The sequence below is a fragment of the Neocloeon triangulifer genome, unplaced genomic scaffold (assembly GCF_031216515.1).
Source record: "Neocloeon triangulifer isolate White Clay Creek 2 clone unplaced genomic scaffold, ASM3121651v1 ptg000008l, whole genome shotgun sequence".
NCBI classification, from domain to species: Eukaryota; Metazoa; Arthropoda; class Insecta; order Ephemeroptera; family Baetidae; genus Neocloeon; species Neocloeon triangulifer.
This window is the reverse complement of record NW_026775550.1, coordinates 82,665-108,550: the sequence shown is the minus strand read 5'-3', so window position 1 is coordinate 108,550 and position 25,886 is coordinate 82,665. Positions and strand designations below refer to the sequence as shown.

The 25,886-nt window shown below is 33.1% G+C and overlaps 1 protein-coding gene across 4 annotated transcripts in view; it reads right to left on the bottom strand.

The window, feature by feature from the left end:
• LOC132194852 (monocarboxylate transporter 2-like) overlaps nucleotides 1-25,886 on the bottom strand; it is a 108,971-nt gene that overhangs the window by 18,318 nt on the left and 64,767 nt on the right. Inside the window, exon 1 of one of the 4 annotated variants that reach the window (XM_059616412.1) lies at nucleotides 12,473-12,568. The exons of the other annotated variants lie outside the window; for them this stretch is intronic. Coding sequence (XP_059472395.1) covers nucleotides 12,473-12,518 — 46 coding nt within the window. The 5' untranslated portion in view covers nucleotides 12,519-12,568. Of the gene's footprint in view, nucleotides 1-12,472; nucleotides 12,569-25,886 lie in introns of those variants that run through there. 4 annotated transcript variants of the gene reach the window in all.

The window sequence follows — 25,886 nt, the reverse complement described above, 5'->3', positions numbered from 1 at the left end:
GTCGCTCACGGCGAGTGTTCGTACGCAGGGTGTGTACAATTCTCTGTACAACGGGCCGCATCGCAATCCCGGACGAAACTGCCGATGGCCCCGATTATATAAATAATACAAAATGTTTGAATATCTGCAGCGGCAATCAAATAATACGGCCACGGTGTACTGGCGAGGGACCCCGTGTAAATATTTACGGCTTTTTAATGCCCCGACTCTTTAGTGATTTATGCGCCAAATTCAATAGTGATGTTCGGCGCTTTGGAAAAGGAAAAATGCCAGGGCGGAGTTTTATTTGCACAGAACAAAAGGTATTCTTTTTATAGAGACGGTTTTTTAACTTTGATGAATAGCTTGATGATTTAATTTAGAAAACATTTCTTGTTAAAGGGCCTCTTCGGTAATGATTTTTATTCCAACAAATTTGAAAAAAAAAAATCACTTAAAATAGTGGAAAATAAAAGATCAGAAAATTGAATTTCCTAATGATGAAACTGTCAAAAAGGTTCCAATTTGAAGTAAAAAAAAAATATTTGAAATAATTTGAGTCCTGATTCGTCAAAATAACACTTTCAAGAATAACTTTAAACACTTCTCTAAAGGTTTTTATTCTTTTAGGCGGGACAAATCCAATCTTTGATTTACTTTGAGGCCTTAAGAGTGCAAATTCTTAAATTTATATCAAATAATAGTAAAGTGTGCTTTTAAATCAGACGAAAAAATTATTTTTGAAGAGAGGCTTAAATAAAATTGCAAAGGGATTTTTTTATTTACGTCTCAATTCGCACAAAAGAGCAAAATGCCCATGTATGGTCGGTCGCTCTTATAAATTCTTAAATTGGCTGCTGGCTAATGTAGCGTTACTAAACGCGCCGCACACAGCATTTTTGGCTTCTCTGTTACTCGATAATGAAGCTGCCGAAGGTATAATAAAAACCTCCACAAACGAGAGAGCGATGCCTGCGTGCGCCAACCAGCAACACCATCGCACATAGAGACGGTGCTCCAATATTATTTTGCGCTGCGGAGGAGAGATAGCTGCGGTCGAGAGCTAATGAGACGAGAGAAAGAGCGGATTTCATCGGCTTTTGAATGATTAAATTCCAGGCGGCGCCGCTCGTCAGTTGCGATCCTTATGGTCATACTGAAGTGAAAATGTGGCGAATTTACTCAATGTTGAAAACCATCTGCCACCTGCGTTTTAACCAAAATTACAAAGTAAATTTCTTTTATTCAAAAAATAAAAAAATGCAACTGTTTTAAAAAAAATTTCTCATCATAACAAATTTTGTTCACTTGGTGTTTTTTCATTTTGTTCATCCTTCACAAATTAATGTATCAATAAAAGCATATATGAGATGGCCACACTAACTTTTGATTAATTTAATTCAAGTAATTAATAAGCACCAGCCGATAATTTCTTCGGAAATTGGCTGGACTTGTAATAAAAATTAATATGTATCCTTCCAATAAAAAAAAAATAATAAAAAAGTACATGAGAGCCACTTCAGTCTAATTATGCTGCTTTTTATGTCAGAGAGGAGAATTATTCTATAGTAATATAAAAAAAAATATTATTTAAAAAAGATACACAAATAACTTAAGTTGGATCTTCAATTATTAATTTTTTTGTTCAATTCATATCACCTCTTTACAGACCTTTTGGCAAAACTTTTATAAATTTAGATGGAAAATTAAACCGAATTAAACAACAGCTGCATTCTTTGGATTAATTTTTGTGTGATAAGTGATAATTAGCTTGTGGCCCATCTCTCGGCATGGACTTCTCATGAGGCCCCGCGTTTTAGCAAATTGTATGCCAGAGGTAATTTTTGGACTTAATTTGTGAAGATTAAAAAAATACAACAGCAATAACAAACAATATTAACAGTAAATTCTTATTCAATTCATTAATTCTCTTGCGACAGGTCATTATTTTTATAAATAAATTATTAATATTATTATTATTATGTTGCAAATGGGGCGCGTCGCACTGAGTAATTTCATCATGGCGCGATGTCTCATAAGTCTCAATAAAGAATAATAATAATAAAAATAATAATAATATTGAATTCAAATTCATTCACCACTCTTATAAATAAAATATTAAAATGTTAAATTAATTCAAATTAAATTAAGGTTTATATATAATATAAACTCATAAAAAACGTATTTTTCACTTCTAATAATTTTTTGTCTATTCTCTCGGAAACACAGATACGAAATTTGAATTCCTCGTAGCCCCGCTTCTGATCCCTAATCCTATTCAATTAAAACTCTCAAGTTCATATGTATTTAATTTAGCTGAGATGAGAACGCTAAAAAAAGTGTTGTCGGTGCAAAACAATTGTTTAAATCAACAAATTTACAATCCAAACACACATTTTCCGATTTAATCGGCTCCGAACACAGAATATTTCCTTGAAACAAATTCCATATCTCTCGTAACAAAACAAATGAGCGCATCATTATAATTTTTTAAAAGCGAAGTGTGGTGGCAACGGGCTTGAGTAATTACACGCGAATAGCAGCATCATTATCAAGGCGCGAGGGGAACAATAAAGAAAACGAGCCGCGTCATACTTCAAGATAACCATCGGCCAGGATCAATAATTAAAAATTAAACAGGCAAACGTTATTCCGCGCCGACTGAAATATGCCATTATCCGCGTGTATGACACGCATCACAACAGCGGTTTTGTCTCCCGCTCGCCGGCGAGTACAGAATTTACGGCCAAGACAAAACACCGACGAAGACGACCATCGTCCGCTCTTTTTGTTGTGATACAAAAACGACACACAACAAAACACAATGTATATTTTGGAGAGATGTATTCAAAAAGAATGGACCTATCCGGCGCTGCTGCTTTTATCCCCCACGCCGAAACGTTGATGAATTTTTCTTTGCTCGCTCTGGCGTATACCATAGGCGCCTCTTGTTCTGCTTTAACAAAGCTATTGTGTCCCATCAAGACAATCTCAGGCACTTTTTTAAATAACTCGATGGACACCATAAATGGAAGGAGAGAATACGTTTGAAATTTGAAAACGATTTGGACATAGTGAAATTAAAACATAAAAGGATAGGAAAAAATAAGCTTTAATATATTAAAAATTAAATCTATAATACGATTTTACAAACTTAATTTGCATTTATGTACGGTTTTTTAATTTCAAGCTTCACGTTTAAAATAATTAATATATATTATTGCTTTTCCCGAAAAGATTGTGTAGAAGAAGAAATTATTTAATATGTGATTTGAATTAAAAATAAATAAATATTGCAATATTTTAAAACCAAATTATTAAAAATAAAGAGTATATGTTTCAAAAATATAGATAAGGAATATAAAAATAGTATCACAAATGGAAGAGATATTTTTTTGAAGTAATAAAATTAGAATGAAAACCTCTTGTAATGAACTTTGATTTTGAAAACATGTATAAGTTTTTTATCCTATTTCAAACTCATTCCTGGAACCAAATATCTATTTAAATATTAATTTGCATAAATAACTAATCTAATGGATTTTTCCATGATGCCCGTGAAAATCAATTTGAATTTAATGGAGACCGTCACCGCAGCTAGAGTGCCGTGCAGATAATGGAATTTCAATTAGCAGAACCAGGTTTGAATTAAAAGCGTTTAGCGTTTGTGGACCGCCGCCGATCAGCGTTTTTGACGCACCGGGCGGCGAGTCAAACTAATTGGATTAATTAATTGTTTGCCGGTGTTGGTTCGCGAGAAGAATGACAGCGCGCCAGACACTCCCGTGTCAAATTCACGCGCACAAATTTAGGACCACCATTGAAAGGAGCGATTCTAGGAAAATCCTTTTATAAAAGTGAGAAAAGACACACTAGTTTTTTCTTCTTCAACTTTTGACTTCCGCACTCGGAAAATAAAAATTCAAATAACTTTTTGTGTTGTCCAACAAACTGACTAACGCGAGTCGGGTTGGCTTTGTTGTTTGAAGTGCGTGTGTTGGATTATTAAAAAAAAAAGCTTTTTCACCGTCAAGATAAGAGGAGAGAAACTTGAATTATAAAGTGGTCCCACGAAGATGAAACGACCGATCCAAAGATTCGCTGCTTTTAATGGTGCTGCTGATGACTTTACACCTGTTCTTCGACAATAAAGTGGCTTTTTATTGGTCGGCTGGTGCGGATAAAATACACCACATGAACGGCTCCAGACGTTAAACACTGCGTAAAAAAATGAATTTTAATCACTGTTATGGCACCGAGTGAAGTACATATTTTACACTTTATGTGATCCAGGTTGGAGATAATTGGCATAATTAAGTAGACTGAAAAAATGGTTAAAAAACTGCCATTGAAAACAAATTGAAGGATCTTGTAGTTAATTATAGGGACCGTTCATGAATGATTTAAGATGAATTGGACAGATTTTTTTTGTTACGAGCACCACTCTGATTTTTAGATATGTTGTTAGGGTTGATGAGAAACTACTTTGACCAAATTTTGAGACAAAAATTTTTAATACTTTTTGAAATATTCGGGTTTTTTGAAAAACAAAAAAATGCTTATATCTTTGCTCGTATTAACTTTAAAGTCATGAAATTTCACCCTAGTAGGTAACTTTTTGTTCTGAACAACTTTGCTGTTGACCAAAATGTCGTAGGTTAAAGGTCAAGGTCACTAAAATGCATTTTGAGTTTTTAAGGCCCATTTTCTCAAAAAAGTATATTTTTGATATTTTTTGTGTAAATGCAAAAAATGTAGGCCGTTAAATTCTACATCTGGTCAGCAAAATTCGCGATGGCGTTATTTTTAGTTTTTAAGATATTTTCATGTAAAATTAAAAAGATGCGTTTTGCCGATATGCCGTATTTTGATATTTTTCTGTTTTTTTATTTCTAGGATGACTAGAGCAATGCGGTTTTCACTGTTATACCCAATTTTTAATTCTGAACAACTTTTCTGTTGAATAAAAATACCTAGGTCAAAGGTTAAGGTCAGTAAAATGTATTTTTATTTTTCAAGGCCATTTTTCTCAAAGAAGCATACCTCGGATTTTTTCCGTGGTATAGGAAAAAATGTAGTCCATTAAATTCTACATCTGGTAGGTAAAATTCAGAATGGCGTTATTTTTAGTTCAAAAGATATTTTAATAAGTTTTCAAAAAATAAAAAAAAAGTTAGAATTTACTATGGAAAATATGTACGGAAACGAACTTTTTAAATACTTATTGAAATATCTTTTGAACTAAAAATAACGCCATTCTGAATTTTACCTACCAGATGTAGAATTTAATGGGCTACATTTTTTCCTATACCACGGAAAAAATCCGAGGTATGCTTCTTTGAGAAAAATGGCCTTGAAAAATAAAAATACATTTTACTGATCTTAACCTTTGACCTAGGTATTTTTATTCAACAGAAAAGTTGTTCAGAATTAAAAATTGGGTATAACAGTGAAAACCGCATTGCTCTAGTCATCCTAGAAATAAAAAAACAGAAAAATATCAAAATACGGCATATCGGCAAAACGCATCTTTTTAATTTTACATGAAAATATCTTAAAAACTAAAAATAACGCCATCGCGAATTTTGCTGACCAGATGTAGAATTTAACGGCCTACATTTTTTGCATTTACATAAAAAATATCAAAAATATACTTTTTTGAGAAAATGGGCCTTAAAAACTCAAAATGCATTTTAGTGACCTTGACCTTTAACCTACGACATTTTGGTCAACAGCAAAGTTGTTCAGAACAAAAAGTTACCTACTAGGGTGAAATTTCATGACTTTAAAGTTAATACGAGCAAAGATATAAGCATTTTTTAGTTTTTCAAAAAACCCGAATATTTCAAAAAGTATTAAAAATTTTTGTCTCAAAATTTGGTCAAAGTAGTTTCTCATCAACCCTAACAACATATCTAAAAATCAGAGTGGTGCTCGTAACAAAAAAAATCTGTCCAATTCATCTTAAATCATTCATGAACGGTCCCTATAATGATTGTCATTAAGGCAAATTTGAAAAAATTTAATTATAACAAGAACCTAATTTTTAGCTTCATTCTTAAGCCAAGTTTCTTGACCTCACTGACACGTTTCGACTCTCATCAATAAAATTATCCACAAAAATAGCAGCAGCAAAAAATTCGCGACTGGAGGCAAATTGGAAGCTGATTTGCGAACGAACCACGCTGGAGAGCTGCGGGGATTAAATTTATACAAGATTAATGCGGTGTTTGGATTGTGGCAGCTGCCGGCTCCAAATCATTGCCTAATGTATCTTAACCTAATAATAATATTCCGGACGCCACGCGAGACCAAAAATACTGATGGCCGAACGAACCGAGAAACATCAAATCACGTCTCAATATAATCCAAACACACACAAAACATGTAATATATTTTATAAAAAAAAAATGAGGTTCGGATTTGTGCGTTGTTTTGGACAAATAATCTCTCCTTTGAATGGAAAAGCTGAGCAGCGAGTTTTGGAAATAAAATAAAAAAAAGAGGAAAGGTACGGACAAACACGTTCGTCTGCGAAAGAGAGAGAAAGGAAAGAGACACGAGATTTATTATGAAGGCGGAAAAAACGACAGTGGAAGAGCTGCAGTTCATTCACTCTCTCTTTCTGCTCTCTCGCGGATTTTTCTTCCCTCCGATTTTTTTTTTATATATCCCGGCGTCCGTCGGCAAAAAAAGGACAAAATCCAGCGGAAAATATAATCCCTCAGACGTTTTGAATGCGAGCGCCTTTCGTGATCGGTCCATTGTTGCGACCGACACCAGCCAATCCATCAAATTGCACACATTGTTCCACGATTTGTATGGCGGACTTTATTTTCAAGCGCTCAATAAATTCGGAACGCATATTTTAATTCGCACCCGCAGTGTCTCTCGCGCATACCTAATGACCAAGCGCGATTTGCTTAATGGAAAAAGTCAATTTGAGATAAGGGTCGCCGCCAATTTATCCCTGCCTTCCGAAGAGAGAGTTAGTTAGGGCGCTATGGATAATAAAGTTCGCAGTCTCGTTAATTATATGCGTAAATTAATGGGTCTTGTTTTAAATGAACGCAGTGAGAGATAGAGAGAGGTGCCCGAAACACCAAAACAAGTTAATTTTCCTGACGTCTCGGAGCTTGTAATTAATTGGCTTCAAGTGAAGTCACGATCTAAAAGCTTTGGATAAAGTGCTTTCATAAAATAACTCGTAGGCTTCTGAATTTAAGCGTCAATTTTTGAATTGAAAACAAAATAAATCACCCAGCTGAACTTTTATTTTCAATTACTCTTTTTACAAAAAATTACACAGAATATTATTTATAATCAAGTAAATTCAATAATAATTTATATTTATTGGAAAAATACCCAATTTTAAAGGCAAAATTTTTATTTTTTGCTTCAAAATTCTTAAATTCAAAGTATATAAATAATAATTCCAAAGTTAAAAAAAAAATCTTTCAGACAAACCAAAATTTTCAAGGCCTCGTTAATGTAACCAAAATATATTTATGCAGATAAACCACTTTTTTCTTTTTCTTTTTTTTTGTCATTTGCCCTAATTCAATGCAAATCCACGTATTTTCTTGGTCTATATATAACAAGGAAACGCTTTTTTTTGCATCGACTAAATTGTCTCTGAAAAAATAAAGCCGCGTTTGCATTTCCTTTTTTTTTTTGTCATTGGGAGAATGGATTTTACTAAAAGCTTCTCTCGGTCGGCCTTTCGGAGAAAAGGAAAATCCGACTGCGAAATTTTATCAGGCCGAGAGATTGCTTTGCACTGGAAGTAAAGAGAGTTGAGATGGTTCTCTCTCGCGGCTATGGCAAACGCAGTTTTGGCTGTCAGCCCAACGTCAACCAAATAAGTAAATCAACTCTGTGCGCCTTTACAAAAAACGAGTCGTGCACCCTTTAGAGAGAGGAAAATCGTGCTGAGCGATATAATTTATAAACGCCCTTTGAAATTGTTTTAAACTGCAAATATGGAAAATAAAATTAATATAAAGGCAAAGAGCAAAATGTTGAAGTAATGAAAACACACATGTTTCGGGCGAGTGGTAGGAAGTTCCCTAAGTGGAAGTTCCCGAAAGTGGAAGTTGCCTAGTAAAATGGAGGCAAAAGGTGGGGCCAGGGTAGCATGGGGAGGAAATGGGCAGCATCGACACATAATTTGACAGTAGCTGAAGCCAATGAGTGAATGGAAATCCACACATGTGTAAATGTAGGTCGAAATTGCGAATTTTTGCATTGAAATAAAAAATCGCATGTACATTGAGTGTGCCAGTGGAACCTCCCGAAAGTAGAAGTTCCCGAGAAAGCTACTCAATTTCCACTTTCGGGAGTTTCTACTTTTGGAGGTATATTTTTTATATTTTCTGAGCTTTTTAAAATTTCATAGAGTGGAAGTTCCCGAGTGGAAACTCCCTAATAGTGGCTTCAAGTATTGTCCGAACTGGAAGGCAGGTGGCGCTGTTGAATCTGCGTGAAGGCACCTCTTCGCCGTGGAAAAAATTTATATATTGACTTTGAAATAAAAACAACTTAAATTTGTTTTTGAATATGAAAATGCAAAGGAAAAATAATAATATTAAATTTCTAAAAAAAATATATATATATTTTGTTTTAAAATTATTTCGTTCTAAAGAGAGTAAGCGACGATATTTCAAATTTAATTATTACATTTCAGAGCATTGAACACTTTTCTTATTTGTCTCTGTTTGCGATTGCTCGGAGTAGAAAAGTCTACTGTTCTATGCTGTTCTACGACACCAACGGCAAATAAAAATAAGTACTTCATTCATGTCTGATGGACGAAAAGTATAATAATTAGGTTCTCAAATATACATAAGCTCTCAAGGAGCTTTAATTAATTTTCTTTCTTCGGGAGATCAAATTTCTGTTTCAAATCAGGTATCCAATTAATTTCTGAAAAATATCTACAATGAGCATTAATTACAAAATATTTTTGACACAACCTAATATGGCAAAAGACAATTTTCCTTGTAAGGTTATAATGCCTTTATTAACCGGATACCGGATTCAAACTATTTTTACTCTTATTATTATAATTATTAAGAATTCCTGATTAGAGAAAAGTCAAATAAAAATTAACAAACTGTTTTTTCCAAAAATTAAACATTGATTTAAAAAAAATTGAAGCATCGCCAAAAGGTGCATGGCGCTTAGTTAGAGGTTTGTAGAGCTACGTGTATTCACTAAAATGGGTAATAGAGAAGCATAATTATTTTTATAATATAAAATAAAATTATTTGAATGACTTTCAATCTTTTAAATTAACTTGATGTTTTATACCAAAAATTATATTTCGGTCAGATACGGAACTAATAATGATGTAAGTTAAAGGAGAGGCAGCAAAAGGAAATAATAATCTTTTTCGTCTCTCCTACGGTCTTTGGAATCAGCTGATAGCGGTAAAAATCCATTTCAGTTTTCAATTGTTCTAAGCACAGCAAAATATAAGACATGCATCATTTAATTCTAAACAAATATCTTTACTTTGCCTGTTTTTCTCAAAATTTTTTATATTAAAATTGTCTTTAAAATTCGAAAATATGGATTTTTGATAAATTTTAGAAAAAATATTATTTTTCTGCATGGTAAACGTCTTTTTCGTAAAATTCTGACCAGCGGTTTTCTTAATAACACGCTCAATAGTTTTCCATTTTTGACGCATTTGTTTCTCACTTCAAATTTAATATTAAAAAAACAAAAAGAGTTATAAATTGCTTTGCAACGGGTTTTTGTGCGTAAATATGTGCTAAATTTCAGTGATTTTTAAAAACTATTATAAACAAAAGAAAGTGCAGTATTCAGTTTTATGCTAATTTTTTAAAGTTTTTCACTTTATCTTTCGCTCGCGTTGGAATATTTTTTAAAATTTTTAGACATAGATGCGGCAAAAATAATGCATAAAATTTGGAAGATGAGAAATGAGCAATTAATGCATACTGTTTGACCCGCCCCATTTTAACGGCGCGAAAAACCAGCCGTAAGCTTGCTGCAGAGAAAAGCAGAACTTGTAGATTACTTGTAAGCGTGATTTCAAATTTCTATAGCTTTGCTTATAATTAAAATATAAGGTTCATTTTTGAAAAAGGGGTTCAATTTTTATTTCAGCATTAAATTTGGTATCAAGAATTTTTTCGTGACTGCTACTGGAGTTCAGATAATTAAATATAATACTCTAAATATTAACAAATATTTATAAAAATCGCAAAACATGTATATTTCAAGATTTTAGCCATGGAATACATTATATTTTCATTTAATAAAAAATGAAAAATAATTGGTGCCTTTTTGAACCAAAAAAATTGGCTTTAAATTAGCAATGAAATTGCCGATTTATGAAATTCTTGTATTTGTTTACTTTCCATTCGATGAGCACACAGCAAAATAAAAAAAAAACTAAACATAAAAAACTCAGAAAAGGCTGAAGTATTTTTATTGGTGTTTCCACTATATTTTTAATTTGATTTAGAATTTTGATTGTTAGATTAATAGAATTTGATCATGAGCAATTGATTTAACTTAAAGTTTTGTTTTTATTGAAATCAAAATTATGAAATGCAGCCAATAATTTAGAATAATTAAAAAAATTTCATAATAATTTATCATCATACATGATTTTATTTCAAACTCATTTGAGATTTGGAGATTAAAAAAAATAATTCTGCTCAGTGAGACAAGCAATGCAAGTGCATTTTTAGAAAACTCAAATGCAAAAAAGCCTTATTGTTTTGTTTGACAAAATCAGATAATTTCATCTCAGCTGATGAGAGACGAGGCCGAGAAGTGAAATAATGTTTTCTCCATTCATTCGCAGGCCCAGAGCTGCCAAAGTGTATTTTTCTCTCGCACAACCTACAAAAATTGCCACTTTTGCCAGCAAGTGCACCTTTTTCGAATACTATTTGATAAACAGAGGTGTTGCTGCCTTCACGCAGATTCAACAGCGCCACCTGCCTTCCAGTTCGGACAATACTTGAAGCCACTATTAGGGAGTTTCCACTTGGGAACTTCCACTCTATGAAATTTTAAAAAGCTCAGAAAATATAAAAAATATACCTCCAAAAGTAGAAACTCCCGAAAGTGGAAATTGAGTAGCTTTCTCGGGAACTTCTACTTTCGGGAGGTTCCACTGGCACACTCAATGTACATGCGATTTTTTATTTCAATGCAAAAATTCGCAATTTCGACCTACATTTACACATGTGTGGATTTCCATTCACTCATTGGCTTCAGCTACTGTCAAATTATGTGTCGATGCTGCCCATTTCCTCCCCATGCTACCCTGGCCCCACCTTTTGCCTCCATTTTACTAGGCAACTTCCACTTTCGGGAACTTCCACTTAGGGAACTTCTACCCCCCCGTTTCGGGCGTTTCGGCTCATGTAAAAAAATTAGTGTTTCATTTGGGAATTTTCGGAAAATAATTTTGTTTGTTGTTTCAGAGGCGCGAAACGCGTCGTTTCGCAATTACCATCCGCTCTGAAACGGTGATATATGTTCACCGTGCAGTGTTTTGTTTGGCCACAAACACACATTATCTGGCTGGAGCCGACCAGAAATTCTACGTAGCACAAACACAAATCTGCATATCTGTGCAAATATTAGGGCTAGAGCAGGAGCGAGCAATGATTTTTGCCTGTGCTTATATTTTCAAGCTACAAAGTCACGCCTGGAGGAACGTTGCGAACAAATTAGCAACATCAATACTAATTAACCGTATGGAACTGTCTGTTAATTAATCAAATTCATCTAAACGGAACATTTACACAACATTACACACTTTGAAGTTTCGTGTAGCTTCAAATTAATGTAATTAATAATATAGACTGTAGAGAAGTGTCTGTTTTGATCATAATTTGTTCTTTAAGAATAAAAATGTGTCGATCTGATTAAAAATTGAGGGTTAAAAAAGTCATCCTACATTGATACAATTTCATATTCAGTGCTTATTTTTTTTATGATTAACACTGAAAAATCAGTTATTTTTAATTTTTTATAATTTAACACTTAAATAGACTTTAATAACTTAATGAGGGGGTTTTTAATTAATTTTTGGACCAATTTACGAATTTTTTATAGACCTAGTTCCTTTGCATAATGTTAAGAGCATCAAAAAATTTCCAGAAGTAGAAATATTTTAATATTACTTCTCTTTTATATTTTTGATTGCATTATTCACTTCCACTAATAAAACTGCAAACGGAAAAAAACGAATTATTGAAACCAGAGAGCTAAAAAATATAAAAATATTCTTATATAACCTCATCTTTTAAATACTTAAAATAAATATTTTTGTGACGTGAATTCACCATGATAAATGTAAAAAACGCTCAAAAAAGAAAATTGAAAAACCCGTGCGTGTATCTAAAAAGAGAAAATAATTGTGTATGTACAGTACATGTCTGAGCGCGCGGCGATGGTACACACAAAGGTGTTGTGTATCACGCCGGGTAATAATTCCTACCTGATGTGCTTGATGGCTGCTTAATGCGACTCAGCAGATAAAACATGATAGCCACGCAGCTATTACGGCACGTCACTTTTCACAACAACCTGCGCCACTGATGGCATAATGCGAAAAAGAAAGAACGCCGTACGTGTCCGCGACTACTGAACTCTCATCTGCGACTGCCCCGTGTATTCTTTCTTTCTCGGACGTTAGAAAAAGAGCTGCTCTCCTTTGACTTGCTTAGCGTCAGAGATCCTGCAGTCTTTTTAATTATTCACGCTACAAGGTGTGTAATTTTACAAGTCCCCGGGCAATAATTTCTTCTCGGAAACGACGATACTATTCCAGTTAAACCATCTGATTGCTTTTTAGCATCCGAATTAATGAAGAATATATAGAATATCTCGTGGGAGGGGGGGGGGGGGGCGTTCTTGAGCCCGGTTTAAATTTTCATTAAAATTTACTTAGAGCGGCCACTTTCATGATTTATTTCAAATTCAAATGTTTATAATACATAGTATTAACTTGAAATATTTCTCTCAAGCGTAGAAGTTGTATTTCTGAAAAAAAAAAAAAAAAAATACAGAAAATTCTGGACAAAATTGTTAGAAAATCTTATTTCTTGATACTTTTCACAATGTTTTATATTATGGATATTCTTGATGCAAACGATATATCAAAGTTTATTGTTCGCTTATTTTAATTCTTGACAAATAGTTTCAGTGGCCATTAACATTAATGGGAATGTCAGTTCTTGAAAATTTAAGAGTTAAAAACAGCAGCTTAAAATTTCATTTCATTTGATTAATTTTTGATTTTAAATTCTTATTGTTAGGTCTGAAAGTGCTTAATGAATTTTGAGATAAGCGCATTTAATAAAGATAAAATGAAAGGAATAAATTGTTAAGAACTTCAAATTCGTTTCTTTTTTTCCACCCTGCCATATTTTATTGGCCTAGCAATATGCATACGCTTCTGTTAGCAAAAGAAATCGCACGAAAGGAAAAAAAGGGGAATAATTTTAGCCAATTTAGAGAATCGGTTGGTGCAAAAAGGAGAGAAATTGGATTCGGAGCGGAAGGCCTACCTCGTGAGACGTCAATCAATCAGACGGAGGATTCGGCTGTTGGGCCGAACAATTTGCACGCCGCCGGGGTCATCATGCGATCTTGCCGGAGCAGCATCGGGCGCCGAGTGTGCGCTGAATTATTCAGGAAAAGAGCCGCTCTCGGGCCGTGTGTGCGGCCTGGACCAAAGTTAAGCACCAACTGGTGATAGAGCTGCCGCGGCCAGATTTATAATATTGTTCCTCCTGCCTGAAAGATGTGCGCCACAGCCGCTTGGGAATCTCCCGCTCGTCGCCAATTTATCAAATGCCCTTTCGCTGCAACACACACGAGAGAGGCTTTCGAAGGCTCGCCCCTTGGATTTATTTTCGAAAATAAATAAACTCGAACGCCGTTTGGCCCCGATTTTTGATGGTCAAATAAAGTGAATTCCCGAAAGTAATATTTGATTCTATAATCTTTCTGCGGCAAAGTTTAAAAGTCTCCGTTATCATTAACATCTATTCCGAGATCAAGATATTTACAATGTATGTTCTAGAATTTAATTCACACTTTTGTTGAGGGATATTTTGAAGGTAAAGGTTCAAAAATATTTTCCACAAAAGCATCAATTGTATAAAATGCTGATTTTATTTCATTCATTAATTATTTGATTTTTTAGTTCAGATTTAAAAAAATTAATGAAAAATTTTGCTGTCGAAACATATTCTACTAAAAATAATAAATATTGCTCTAATGGGCTCAAGTCACGCATACAGGAAGTGAATATTAAAAATTTGTTTCATAAATTTTGTTTTGTTTTGCAAAGTTTGTTAGAAGAAGAAACATATTTATATATTAATTATTATTGTCCAAATTGTTACATCACATTGTTTACACACAAATTGTTGAAAACAAGAAATTGTTGGACAAAACAAAATTGAATTTTTGCTTTGTTTATTCAGTTAATTTCGTCGTGTTTAAACCATAATACAATAATTTTAATGCTATTTGGACACTATCATATATTTCACTTGCTTTTATGAGTAAGTGTGTATCTTGCTTAAAACCATTCATCTTCTATACCAAGAAAGAGGTAATGAAACCGAATTATAAAATTTTATTTTGTACTTGCTAACTTGTTTGACGCTAGGAGTTAATAAAATTTTTAATCAACTAAATTTTGTTCTGAAAATAATTATATTGACTTCATAATATTAATATAAATATAATTTTATTTTTATTAAAAGATTTTGAATATTTTTTATTTAATTTCAATAATTATACCATTTAAATGACAACGTATTTGGAACTATCATAAAAATTGAAAATGTTTTTTGATTTGACTTGCTGTAAATAATTGAAATAAATCGACCTGGTGCAGAGGGTTAATATTTAATATATTGGTTAGAGAAAATCTATCCATTAGTTAACGATCTCTTATTGTGAAAATTTTTAATTACAGTCTATATATGTTACGTAAAATAATATATTATTATTTAACCACTGTAATTGTCAATCATGCAGGAAAAAAATTACAAGCATTAAAAAATTATCTGAATTAGTAGAATAAATGATGTTCCTACCTCGTCTATTCGCGGCCAAAGCGACAGTGGGAATTTCAAAAAGGAGCCGAGTGCAGAGCAGGCAATTTGTCGAGAGAGGCGCGTAGGTTTGGGATGTTTGCGAGGCACTGAGGTTAAAAATCAGCGCGCTCGGCCAATATATATAGCGGAGACGCTACGCGGGGTGGTCGGGGGCGGATGCCGGAACGGAAGAGCCGAGCTGCTTCTGCATAATATTGAGGAAGATGGATCGCCCGCCGCACAATTTTTGAGCCTCGTGTACACACACATTCGCCCTGTTGTTGCAGCCTTAAGTGGCGAGCGACGGCTCAATACGTGCACCACACGCACTCCACATTTGGGTGCAGGGCGCAGAAAGAGTCCTAGAGGAGCCACCCTTTCACCGCTGCTACATACGCGCGGTCAACAGTCCGGCACATCCTCAAGAATAATAGCCAGCCTTATATATATCTACTCTCATGTTTCAAACCAGATTGTAGAGAAGCTCAAAAATTTAGTTGTTTTTATGAGACACAAATATATAGTTTAGGGGTTATCCAAGAAAAAATTGTCAAAATTTTAATATTTATTCAATATTAAATTTCCATCGAATTGTTTCTCTAGATAAAAACATTTTGAAAATGAGTATTTAAAAAAAAAATGATAAAAAAAAAAAAAAAAAAAATCGGATATAGAAAATTATTTTTAATTTCCTTAATATTAGAAGGAAAACGATCATACACTGATTTTTTTTAAATATCCAATTAGAAAATTTGCCCGACCTTTTTATCCTATATCTTGGAAATGAAATGCATTTTAATTTTTATCAAAATTATCAAAAGGACAGCGTTTTAAAGAAATTTAGTTTGTAAGAAGCTACAAAATTTGATGCTTGAAAAAATTAGAAAAAAATTTATTGTAATTTGGCCTCATATTTTGTATTTTTTAAGTTTATTGCACGCATTCCATCTATAAATTATTTATATAGCCCTGTTATACCTTTTTATTTATTAAGATTGAGGTTTTTGGACGCTTTTGGTATCACTTTTATGATAAAAACTCCCAGATTTTTCTCCTTAAATTTGATTAAATATAATTATTCTTAAAATACTTTATTTAAGTGCAAAAATTCTTAATTCGATCATGCAAATCTGCATTTTTCCCCAAAGGTACAGTTCACAGTGAGAGAATTAACAAGATAATTATTAAAATAGTTTCCGTTCTAAATTATAGATTTGGAATTATTCTTTTATTTCCTAAAGTTTCAAGTTAAAAGATATAATACCGGTTAATAATCGAAATAAAAAACTAAAAATTCGCGAAACAACCCGGGATAACATTAACAGCTGCAAATAATGCAAAAAAAGGCTATTTGGAATCGTAGTTTATTGTGTAGACAAATATTTTACTTGTTTTGAACAAAATTCAGTCATTAGATATGAGTTGATCACTTAAAATTTTTAATTTGAGCTTATTTTCCAATGAAACCTACCAACAAGTTGATTGTTTTATGCGAAATTAGTGTTGCCAGTCTAGTTCCAGCCGGATTCGTAGAGATGCTATTATATTATATTTTCCAAAAGAAATAATTCAACGTGGATTCAGAATCTGGTTGTGAAAACCACTACTCAGAAAATCCACGTTAAATATTTTGAAAAATCAAAACGGAAACTGGAATATACTTAAAAACGCAAAAACGACATAACTATAAAAAATTTCAAAAACATTCATTCACGCTAACAAATTAACAGCTGTAATATTTGTTATGAGGTGTACAAATATAAGCAATCGAAGGATCAATCAATAGATGAAACTCGTCCTCTAATAATCTCCTAATATCACATCGCATCTCTCTTCCCGCCTCTCTCCATTCTGAGGCCGTCGTCGTGTTTCCTGAATAGGAAGAGCCCCTCGATTGTGCCCGTCATGTCTCGTTGTCACACCCACCACTCTCGCTGATACCAAGCGTAAGATGTAATAATGTGTGTTGGGGTCGTTTTTCGCGCCGCACAATGCATGCCGTCGCACACACGTATATAATAAGGGTTGTGCTACACATCAACCCTTGCCGTGCAGCGCATTAAATAATTCATTTTTCATTTCCGAATGGCGAATTTCTCGCCGGCCATTTGGAGGCGCAGAATAAGAAGACGGGTTGAGAGAGGGATGAAATATTTATCAAATCACGTCACGTTTTCTCATCTTTGCCGCAGAAATCTGCTAAGAGAAGCAATACAAAACAAAATAGAGAGCAGAGGCAAAGGGTTGGAAAATTTAATTTGAATTTGGATTGGGTAGATCACGGCGGGAGGTCTCGAGGAGAAAATTGGCAGACTTTTTGATGAGCCAAAAAATTGCCTATGTCGTGAGATGAATTGGAATTTGGTCGAGAAAATCTAAAAGTTTGAGATTTTTAGGTGGTCTTTAAATGACAATCAGAAATAAGTTGATCACCAATCTTTTATAAAAAAAAAAAAAAATATATGTATATTAACCATCGCTCAATGTGTTGTTTTATTTTACATCTGATGTAAGAATAAATTAACGTTCCAAAATTAATAATACAATATTCAAATTAGCATATTGATTTCAAAATGGACAAATTTTGGTCATCTTTTGATAACAATTAATTAAGCATATTTTTACATCATTAAAAATATATTATAATTAAATTATTTATAGTTTTTCTAATTTTTTCATGTTAAAAATTGTAATAATATTTATAAAACGTGATTTTTATGTGAATTATTTTATATTATTGAATTTTAAATTTAAAATCATTGTCAATTTTTATTTAAATGTCTTAATCTTCCAATAATAACAGAGTTTTATTATTAATACTATAGTCAACAAATAAAGTAACACTTGATTATATCTCATAATTATTACGAAACCTTCAGTGCATTCCAATCTTTGAAATTACATAATAAACATCATTAAATTGATAAAAAAGTTAATTTTATTTGCCTACTTCTTGATCATAAATAAATTCCTCTCGCCTCTCTTTTTCTTTTGTGAATAACGCACGCTGGGAGGGTCTACCGGTATAAACATGTGCAATAAAAATTAGCATACTGCTCCATGGGAGTGCGAATTTTTCACTGAAAAACACGCCTTTAAAATCACAGGTACAAAAACATTTACAGCACCTGAGAGTGCGATATGCAGATTTTATCGAGATCCATCGGCTTACGTAATAATTCCCCTTAATGCCGCACCATTTAAGGAATAACTAACGGAGGCGGATTTTCTCTCTCTTGATTTCACCCGACAGATTTGTAATTAATGCCAGGCAAAGGTCAATCTTCAAATGATACTCGCCGCAATTAATTCGTTCTTAATATCATCGTCTTCATTACATTCGCGCGCTGGCCGTTTAATAAATATCTTTGTGCGAACTTTGGAATATGTGATAATAAATTTATCGGCGAAAATCACCGCTGGCGAGGAAATGGAGAGATGAATTGGCGAGCCGTGGGTGCGGGCGGCCAAGACGATTCATTTAATTAAAAAGCGCCTCCGCCGCCACCGCAACAAACCAAAGGATTAATATCTGTTCGCTCGCTTGACTGCGCTTTCAAGCGAGTGTAATAATAATTACATCATCCTAGTCTAATGTTCTCATCTTCTCAAAAGCAGCGCCCCAAGGATGTGAGTGGAAAATCTCTTGGCTCTTAGTTGTTTTAAAAATGACGTCTTATTCCTCTTTCTTTATTTGATTTCATCAGGTTTTGATCAAACGAATCTATTTTTCTTGTGAAAATTAGTCAATAAACAAGCGAGCAGGCGTTTCTATTATAATCAGACTTGCCAAACTACAATAATTGATCAAAATTTTTTATTATATTTTATTCTGCTCAACGACCAATGACCGCGAGTTAAAAATTTTTTTTTGACTGATTGTGTAAATATTAAGTTAATAAATCGACCTGTAAAGAGATAATAAAGGGTGAATTTTTACCGTTTTATTTGTTTTGAGAAGTTGAAATAAAAAGTTGCGCTGCATAATTTCATTAATTGGTATAAATATAAAAAGTCTTTGAAAATTTCAGCATCATTCCCAAGACCTTATTTCAATTATTTATACATATAATTTTCAAGTTTTCTACTTTTATTTTATGGAGTGTACAGTGTACACATTAAGTAAGTTGATGTAGATAGCCGAGAATGGAGAGTATATAAATAATTTATAATTTGCATTTATACTTAATTACAAAGTAAAAATACTTAATATTTTAAAACTACATTAATGAAGATTTATGTTCTAATATTTTTAAACTATTATTTACATAATGTTATTAATAGAATATTTTAATTTATTTGTAATATATTTTGTTTACCATTCCACCAAAGAGCATTACTGTAAACTTATTAATATGTATTGGTAAAAAAATTCAAATAAAACAATATATTGTGAACCATCCATTAACTTTAGTTATAAATGTATGACTATACATAACCAAGAGTAGGTGGTGGGTTAAATGGGGATAATACATGGTTGTGATCATTCAATACATATGAATGGAGAATAGAAACACAAAATAATAACCTTCTCTCCTGATGATTAAAAAACCAATCGATATTCAGATTTACAGTGAATATAAAAGTATGTAAAATAATTTATAATTTTTTTTGCCTTTCTTCTTAAAATCCAGTCTGTATTTCTCATTTTGTACTCACAATCAAAGGAAGACTTAGGAAAGCGTTTTCATTTGTTTTCTTAAAAAGAAACCACGAGGCGCCGAGTGGGCGCGCGGCAATGAAAAGAAAATGAGCGAGAGAGTTGTAAAAATGCTATAGAAAAAACAACCAGATTTATCTTTTTCGTGCACTCTAACCAAATTAAGCAAGGATGAAAAAGCTGCGAAAGCAATTAAATTTCTTTCCATTCACAATTCACCGGGCGCGCCGCTGGGCTGCTTTTTATTCCGAAAATCAGACTTTAAAAGCTCTTCGCAAAATTCCACCGGATGGGAAAAGTGTACAAATAAAAAAATACAAAAAGCATCCTCTCGCGAAACGAGCACATAATTTATTCCATTTCGCGGGCCGTGTAGGGAAAAAGCCAGAACGGAAAAAGATATACACAGAGAAAATCCCTGTTCCCTTCCGCGTGCGTGTGTGTGTGCAACGTGCGTTTCTTTCCTTTTGTGTCTCGCAGCTGGGTATTATGGTGCACCTCCTGTCTCCTTTTTTTTCGCTGGAGTCCCACATTTGTAGGAAAAACCAGTAATATAATGACAGAAAATTTAAAAATAAAATGACTGGGAAAAAGCTGCTGCCATAAAATTAATTCAATAGCTGAATGTTTTGTCATGTTATGGAAATGTCAGAAAACTTCAAATTTCAGCTTTTGGTATACAAGTTTCAGTTCATATTGACCCTTAGCTATGAGGACAATATTTTTGTGATATTTGATTGGAAAAACAATTCAAAATAAGTCACTATTGACGTATTGACCCAAACATTTTGTTCAAACTCTATTATTTTATTCAATTACTTGTTTGGTTCTAAAACTTTTTAAGGTAACTTCAACAGGAACTGAGACATTTCAAATTTTAAGAATTGAACTCTATAAAAAATGGATAGTTTCTTGGCCCCAACATAGAAAGAAATTTTATGAATGATGTTTTACGTAATATTAAAGAAATTTTCATGCTAAATTTTATTCAATTCTGCCCTTAAAAATAAAATGCCAGTTTTTAACTAAAGTTTTTGTGAAAAAATGAGGCGACCCTTCACTGTGAAAGGCTGAAAGTCTTCTCTTTCTGTTTTACACACGAGGTATATATCTTTGTGTTGTGCACTGGGCATATAAATCAATAGAGCGCAGCCTCGCTAAAGAGCTTCTGCTGTGCCCCTTTTGCAAGAAGTGCAGTTCACCAAGAGGTGCACACAATGGCCGAGAGCACAAAGGGTTGTTGCATCACAGAGATTTCACTTGAAGGTGATTTATTCTCTCTGATCCAAATCGACTGCTCTTGAGAAGACGTTCCAAGTTCGTTCGAACTTGTTGCCGTCGCCGTTAATTAATACAAACTTTGCCGCCGAATGAAGCCCCGGTGGTATAAAGTTTGTTCGGTTCAGTTGTTGGCGAGGAAATAATTTCTGTTTGATTGAGTGTTTGTTTCTGTGAATATAATTGTAATTGAATTTCGAGTTTTTGGTAGGCGGTGTAATTATATTGGCTGCAAACTCTGTTGGAGTGATTCAATTTCATTTGTGATATGATTACAATAATTGTGTACTCGCGATTGAATTGGCTAATTTAAATTTGTTACGAAAGCACTCATTGGAACCATCAATATACAGAAAAGGTGGAACAGATAAAACAAAATTGTGGTCAAAAGAGATAGAAACTGCCTCTTTTTTGATTACTAAAGAACGTAAAAATATTATTCCTTATGCTAATTAAACAATTTTTTACCCGATGCAAAAGTAGTAATTTGAAATTGTCAGGAAAAAATATTTAGGCGATTATTGTTTTTCAAGCTTAACAACATGATTTGTATCGCTTATAAATTAGTAATATTGTGGTTCTCAAATGCATATCAAAAAATAAACGTATAATTTAAAAGATTTAACAACAGATTTGACTTAAATGTTTAATTTCTTTACACATTTAAAAAATATATTATTGAAAATTATTCTTTATTTCTTTACTTTACTGTAAATTTTTATTATTTTAATATCATTTCATTGTGTATATGATTTTAACAAGAATAAAGCATTTAATTACCTGCAAATATGTGACAAAAGTTTTTAAATTATAAATAAATCTTTTGTCCCGCAATTACAAAATTAATTTAATATCCTAAAAATATATTTTGATTATATTTCGTAGTATTCTTTTTCTATTTGATCTTCATATTATTCATATTTGAACAAAAATAATTGTTCCATTTCCATTTGATAAAAGCACAAAATAAACTCAATATTTAATTGTTAAGTAAGAAAATTGATTTTTTAGATTTTTTCCATTGATAATATCTCCCTGATCATTCTTGCATGTCCACAAAGTATTATAATAAATGAAAATTTTAGCATATTAACTCATTTTTAAGGAAAACGGCCAACATTTTATTAATTGTAATCAAAAATGTCAAACAGTTAAAACATTTAATGCTGGGAGGCAATACTAAAAATCGTTACAGACCTCAAATTAATTTTCCACAATTTTCATTTTTCATAGTGATAAAGTACATTTTTTATTTTATAAATTTTCAATCAATAAAAAAAAAATTTGAATTTCTGTCGTGCTGGATTTTTAAACCCAGTCAATTGATCCCTGAACGCAAATGTGGGACAGGCGCGGATCAATAAAAGTAGCTGTTGTGCCGCCGGTTGAAGCTGAACTCCGCTTCCAGTGCGACGAATGTGTCCGTGTGTGTTGTTTTCGGTCCGAATAATTGGCGCTCCTAGTAAAAGGTCATAAGTACTGCGGACCGAGTCTAAGTGGCTAAGGCGTGTAATTTAGCAGGATTTAATACAAGAGAGTTTTGGAATTAATTGCTGCAGCCGGTCCACAAAAGCCACGGCCGCCTATCAGATCAGGCAGCCCGTATACGTTTTGTTACAAAAGCAATCAAAATAGTTGCCGAGGAACACCTCGGGGCTTTTTGTGCCGGCCAACGTTTTTGTTTCGCCGCGCTTGGCTCCGGGTTGTGTGATTGAAATTATATATAGACGTGCGTATGCAGCAACAAAAGCGAAAAAAGAGAGGAAAAGCTGGCTATGGTTTATTCAGCAGGAAGGGAAACAAAAAGTTGGGCGCGCGCAATTTATTTTGTTTGCACTCTCGCTGGATTGGAGCTGCAGTCGAAGATAAAACTTCCGAAGTAGCAACATTATATTTCGGCTGGAAAAAAAATGCTGTTTGATGTTTGCTCCGACGTGTAAAGAACCAAGAGAGGCGATCAAACTTTATTGTCTGGATCGAATGAAAGTTGCAAGAAATTTAGTGTGTTTATTTGCGAATCATTTTTCCGTTCCATCCATTCTTTGGCTTCTTTTTCAAGTAAAATTTCAGCCAATCAATATATACAAAATATGGCGCGCCGGTAATTACACGCCAAGGTTTATGATAAAGGTGGTGCTTGGACTCACTTGAGCCCAGATGGCTTTGAGAGTTAATTAAAACTGGACCGATCCAGAGTCGCAGCGAGCAAACACAGATTTGCGCCGTCGGAATTTATGGTTATTGGATTCGGTTTGGAGATCATCGGTCGACTGATTTACGAGCTTAATACTTAAAGAGCTATGTTCAAGTTTCGGAGAATTAGCCGGCCACTGGCGTGTGGGTTAAATCTGGTCTCCATATATAACTTGCGCAACCGTTTGATGATGGGAGAAATAAATCATCTGGCATCATCAAAGTAATTACAAACTTTTAAATGTAGCCAAATTGTTTTTCCAATAAAAAAACTTTAATTAATTATGAGTGAAATTTTTTAAACACTTCAAATTCAAGTTTCAAGTGATGTAAAGTGAAATTCTACACGAAAGATGTCTCTGCGGCAGATGGGGTCATTTTCATCTTGAAAGTTTTAGCAAAATTCTTGCTAGTCTTGGCCGTTTTGTCCAATAATTTTTTTTTAATAAATTGATTTCAACAATTTAATTGTAACAATGTGTACAGATAAACATCAAGAACTTAATTGAAATTGTACCAAAAAATAATAATTAAAATTTGTTTGATCTATTTTTTAGCAAGGAAGCTGAAAGATTTCAGATCAGAAACAATGATCAATTCTTAAAAATTAAAAAAAAAATCTCTTGCATTATTATTATTTTAATATTTCTTTCTATTAAAAGTTATCTAATAATTACAAACTTCATAAAAAACCATTTTCCTCCATATTTTCCCTAAGCTTTAACTTTGTAGTTTCTATACATCAACTTTTGTATAAAATTTTTTGAGATTAATTGTTTTTTATGAATGAAAAAATTTCTGTAGCTTCAATAATATGCCATTCTCACTTGTTAGTATATCCTCTTTAAAAACGAAACGATAGTCTTAAAAAACATCTAAATGATATTTTCTTTCATCAACAAAACGGTCTTTGAAGGAAGTAAAAGTGAGTTATTTTTATTTTCCACTCGCTCGTATCATTTGTGGTAATAGCGCAATTTGGGCTGCGCTCTGGTGCATTTGGGTATGGATGGGGTGCGAGAGGCGCGGTATAAAAGTGGTGAAAGGTAAGATGTATCACCGTCGAATAATCTTCCCTCTCGGGAGGAGGCAAAAGAGAGTTTTACCTCGCCGCTGAGTTATGTCTTTTAGATAAGCTACCGGCGCACGGGCGTCTCTCTTTTTACATGCGCGCCTCTCTCGACTATTACGCGGATGAATCATGGCCGCATAAAATTGCCGACGAGCAGCAGCTCTTTCAAAAGTCCTTTAAAGCGCGCCCGAATTTACGACCGGCTTCCATTCACATTCTAATTCTGCTAATTAAAGTTTCATAATGAAAATAATGCCGCCTGTGTTTGTTGGATACAATAATTTCAAATAAAGCTGGTTCAGCGTGGAAATGAGAATAAAATAAATGACAACTCACTGCTGCGAAAAGTTTTTGTTTTTCTTTTAATAATTTAATACAAATAGGTGAATTTCAGTTTAAAAACTATAAAGAATAAATAAAATAAATAAAAAATAAAGTTTTGATGCTTTGATGCATTTTTTATAATTCAATTTTTTCAAAGCAATTAGGGCTTAAAAATATAATATTGTAATTAATTCCTAAATATTATGTTTGAAATATTTTTTTTTCATTTTAAATTCATTTGTATTCTCAAAAGGTTAGAGTTGCTTTATTTAATATGAAAAATATTAAAGAAATGAAATAATTATAAGATATTGGATGTAAATTGCTTCTTAAATATATAGGAATTGATTTTCATCAAAACTTTAGTTAAAATTTTAAACACAATTATTAAATCAAACTTTGAAATGAAATTTATTCTTAACACATAAGTAAACAAAATATTTCAGCGACAAATAAAATGAAGTCAAGATGTTTTAAACCAAATCAAAATTTTGTCAAACTCTTAAAATGGAAGTAATTCTTCTTAATTAAAAATTTTTACCCCACGTATTTTTCATCCGAATTACAGGCATTTAATTTTTAGAGATGTAATTAAAGAAAATAATATTAAACAAAATCAGCAATTTCGACTTTTTCATACTAAAAACTCCGCGTGTCTCTTCTTGACTTGCAAAAAGATGCTTTTCTCACGTGTACACGTCTGAGCTTTTTTTCACAGTTTTTCACCCTTGACGATTGTCACTTTTGTGCGCCTCAAGTCACGAGAGTAATTTTCGCCGAGCCGTTAATACACTGGCTGAGTGCCGTCGCCGCCCCAGACAAAAAACGAGTGTCTGCTGAAAATCTGCTGGTGAAAAAATCTTGCTCGCCCGTGAAATGTTTCCTCGGCGCGCGCGAGAAACAAAAAGCAAGCAGCCGCGAGCTCATTTTTCATTCGCCTCCTGCCAGTAAAAATTCAGACGCGTGCGTCTTTTCAATCCAAGTTTGAATCAATCATCCCTGATTAACTTCTTGGTCGTGAGAATAATTAACTTAATTGAGACAAAAAATTTATATTTTACATTGAATTAAAGAAGTAAAATATTAATTTGCAGTGTTATCATCAGTTCTCTTGCTACAATTATCAATAAATGAAGTTTACCTTACTTTTGAACATATCATAGGGCTATTCCCATCTCAGATCTTAAAACATTGTTGAATGGCGTTTATGCTTAATGAAACAAGACAGGATTTAGACAATATAATTTAAATAATTATATTAAGCTAATTT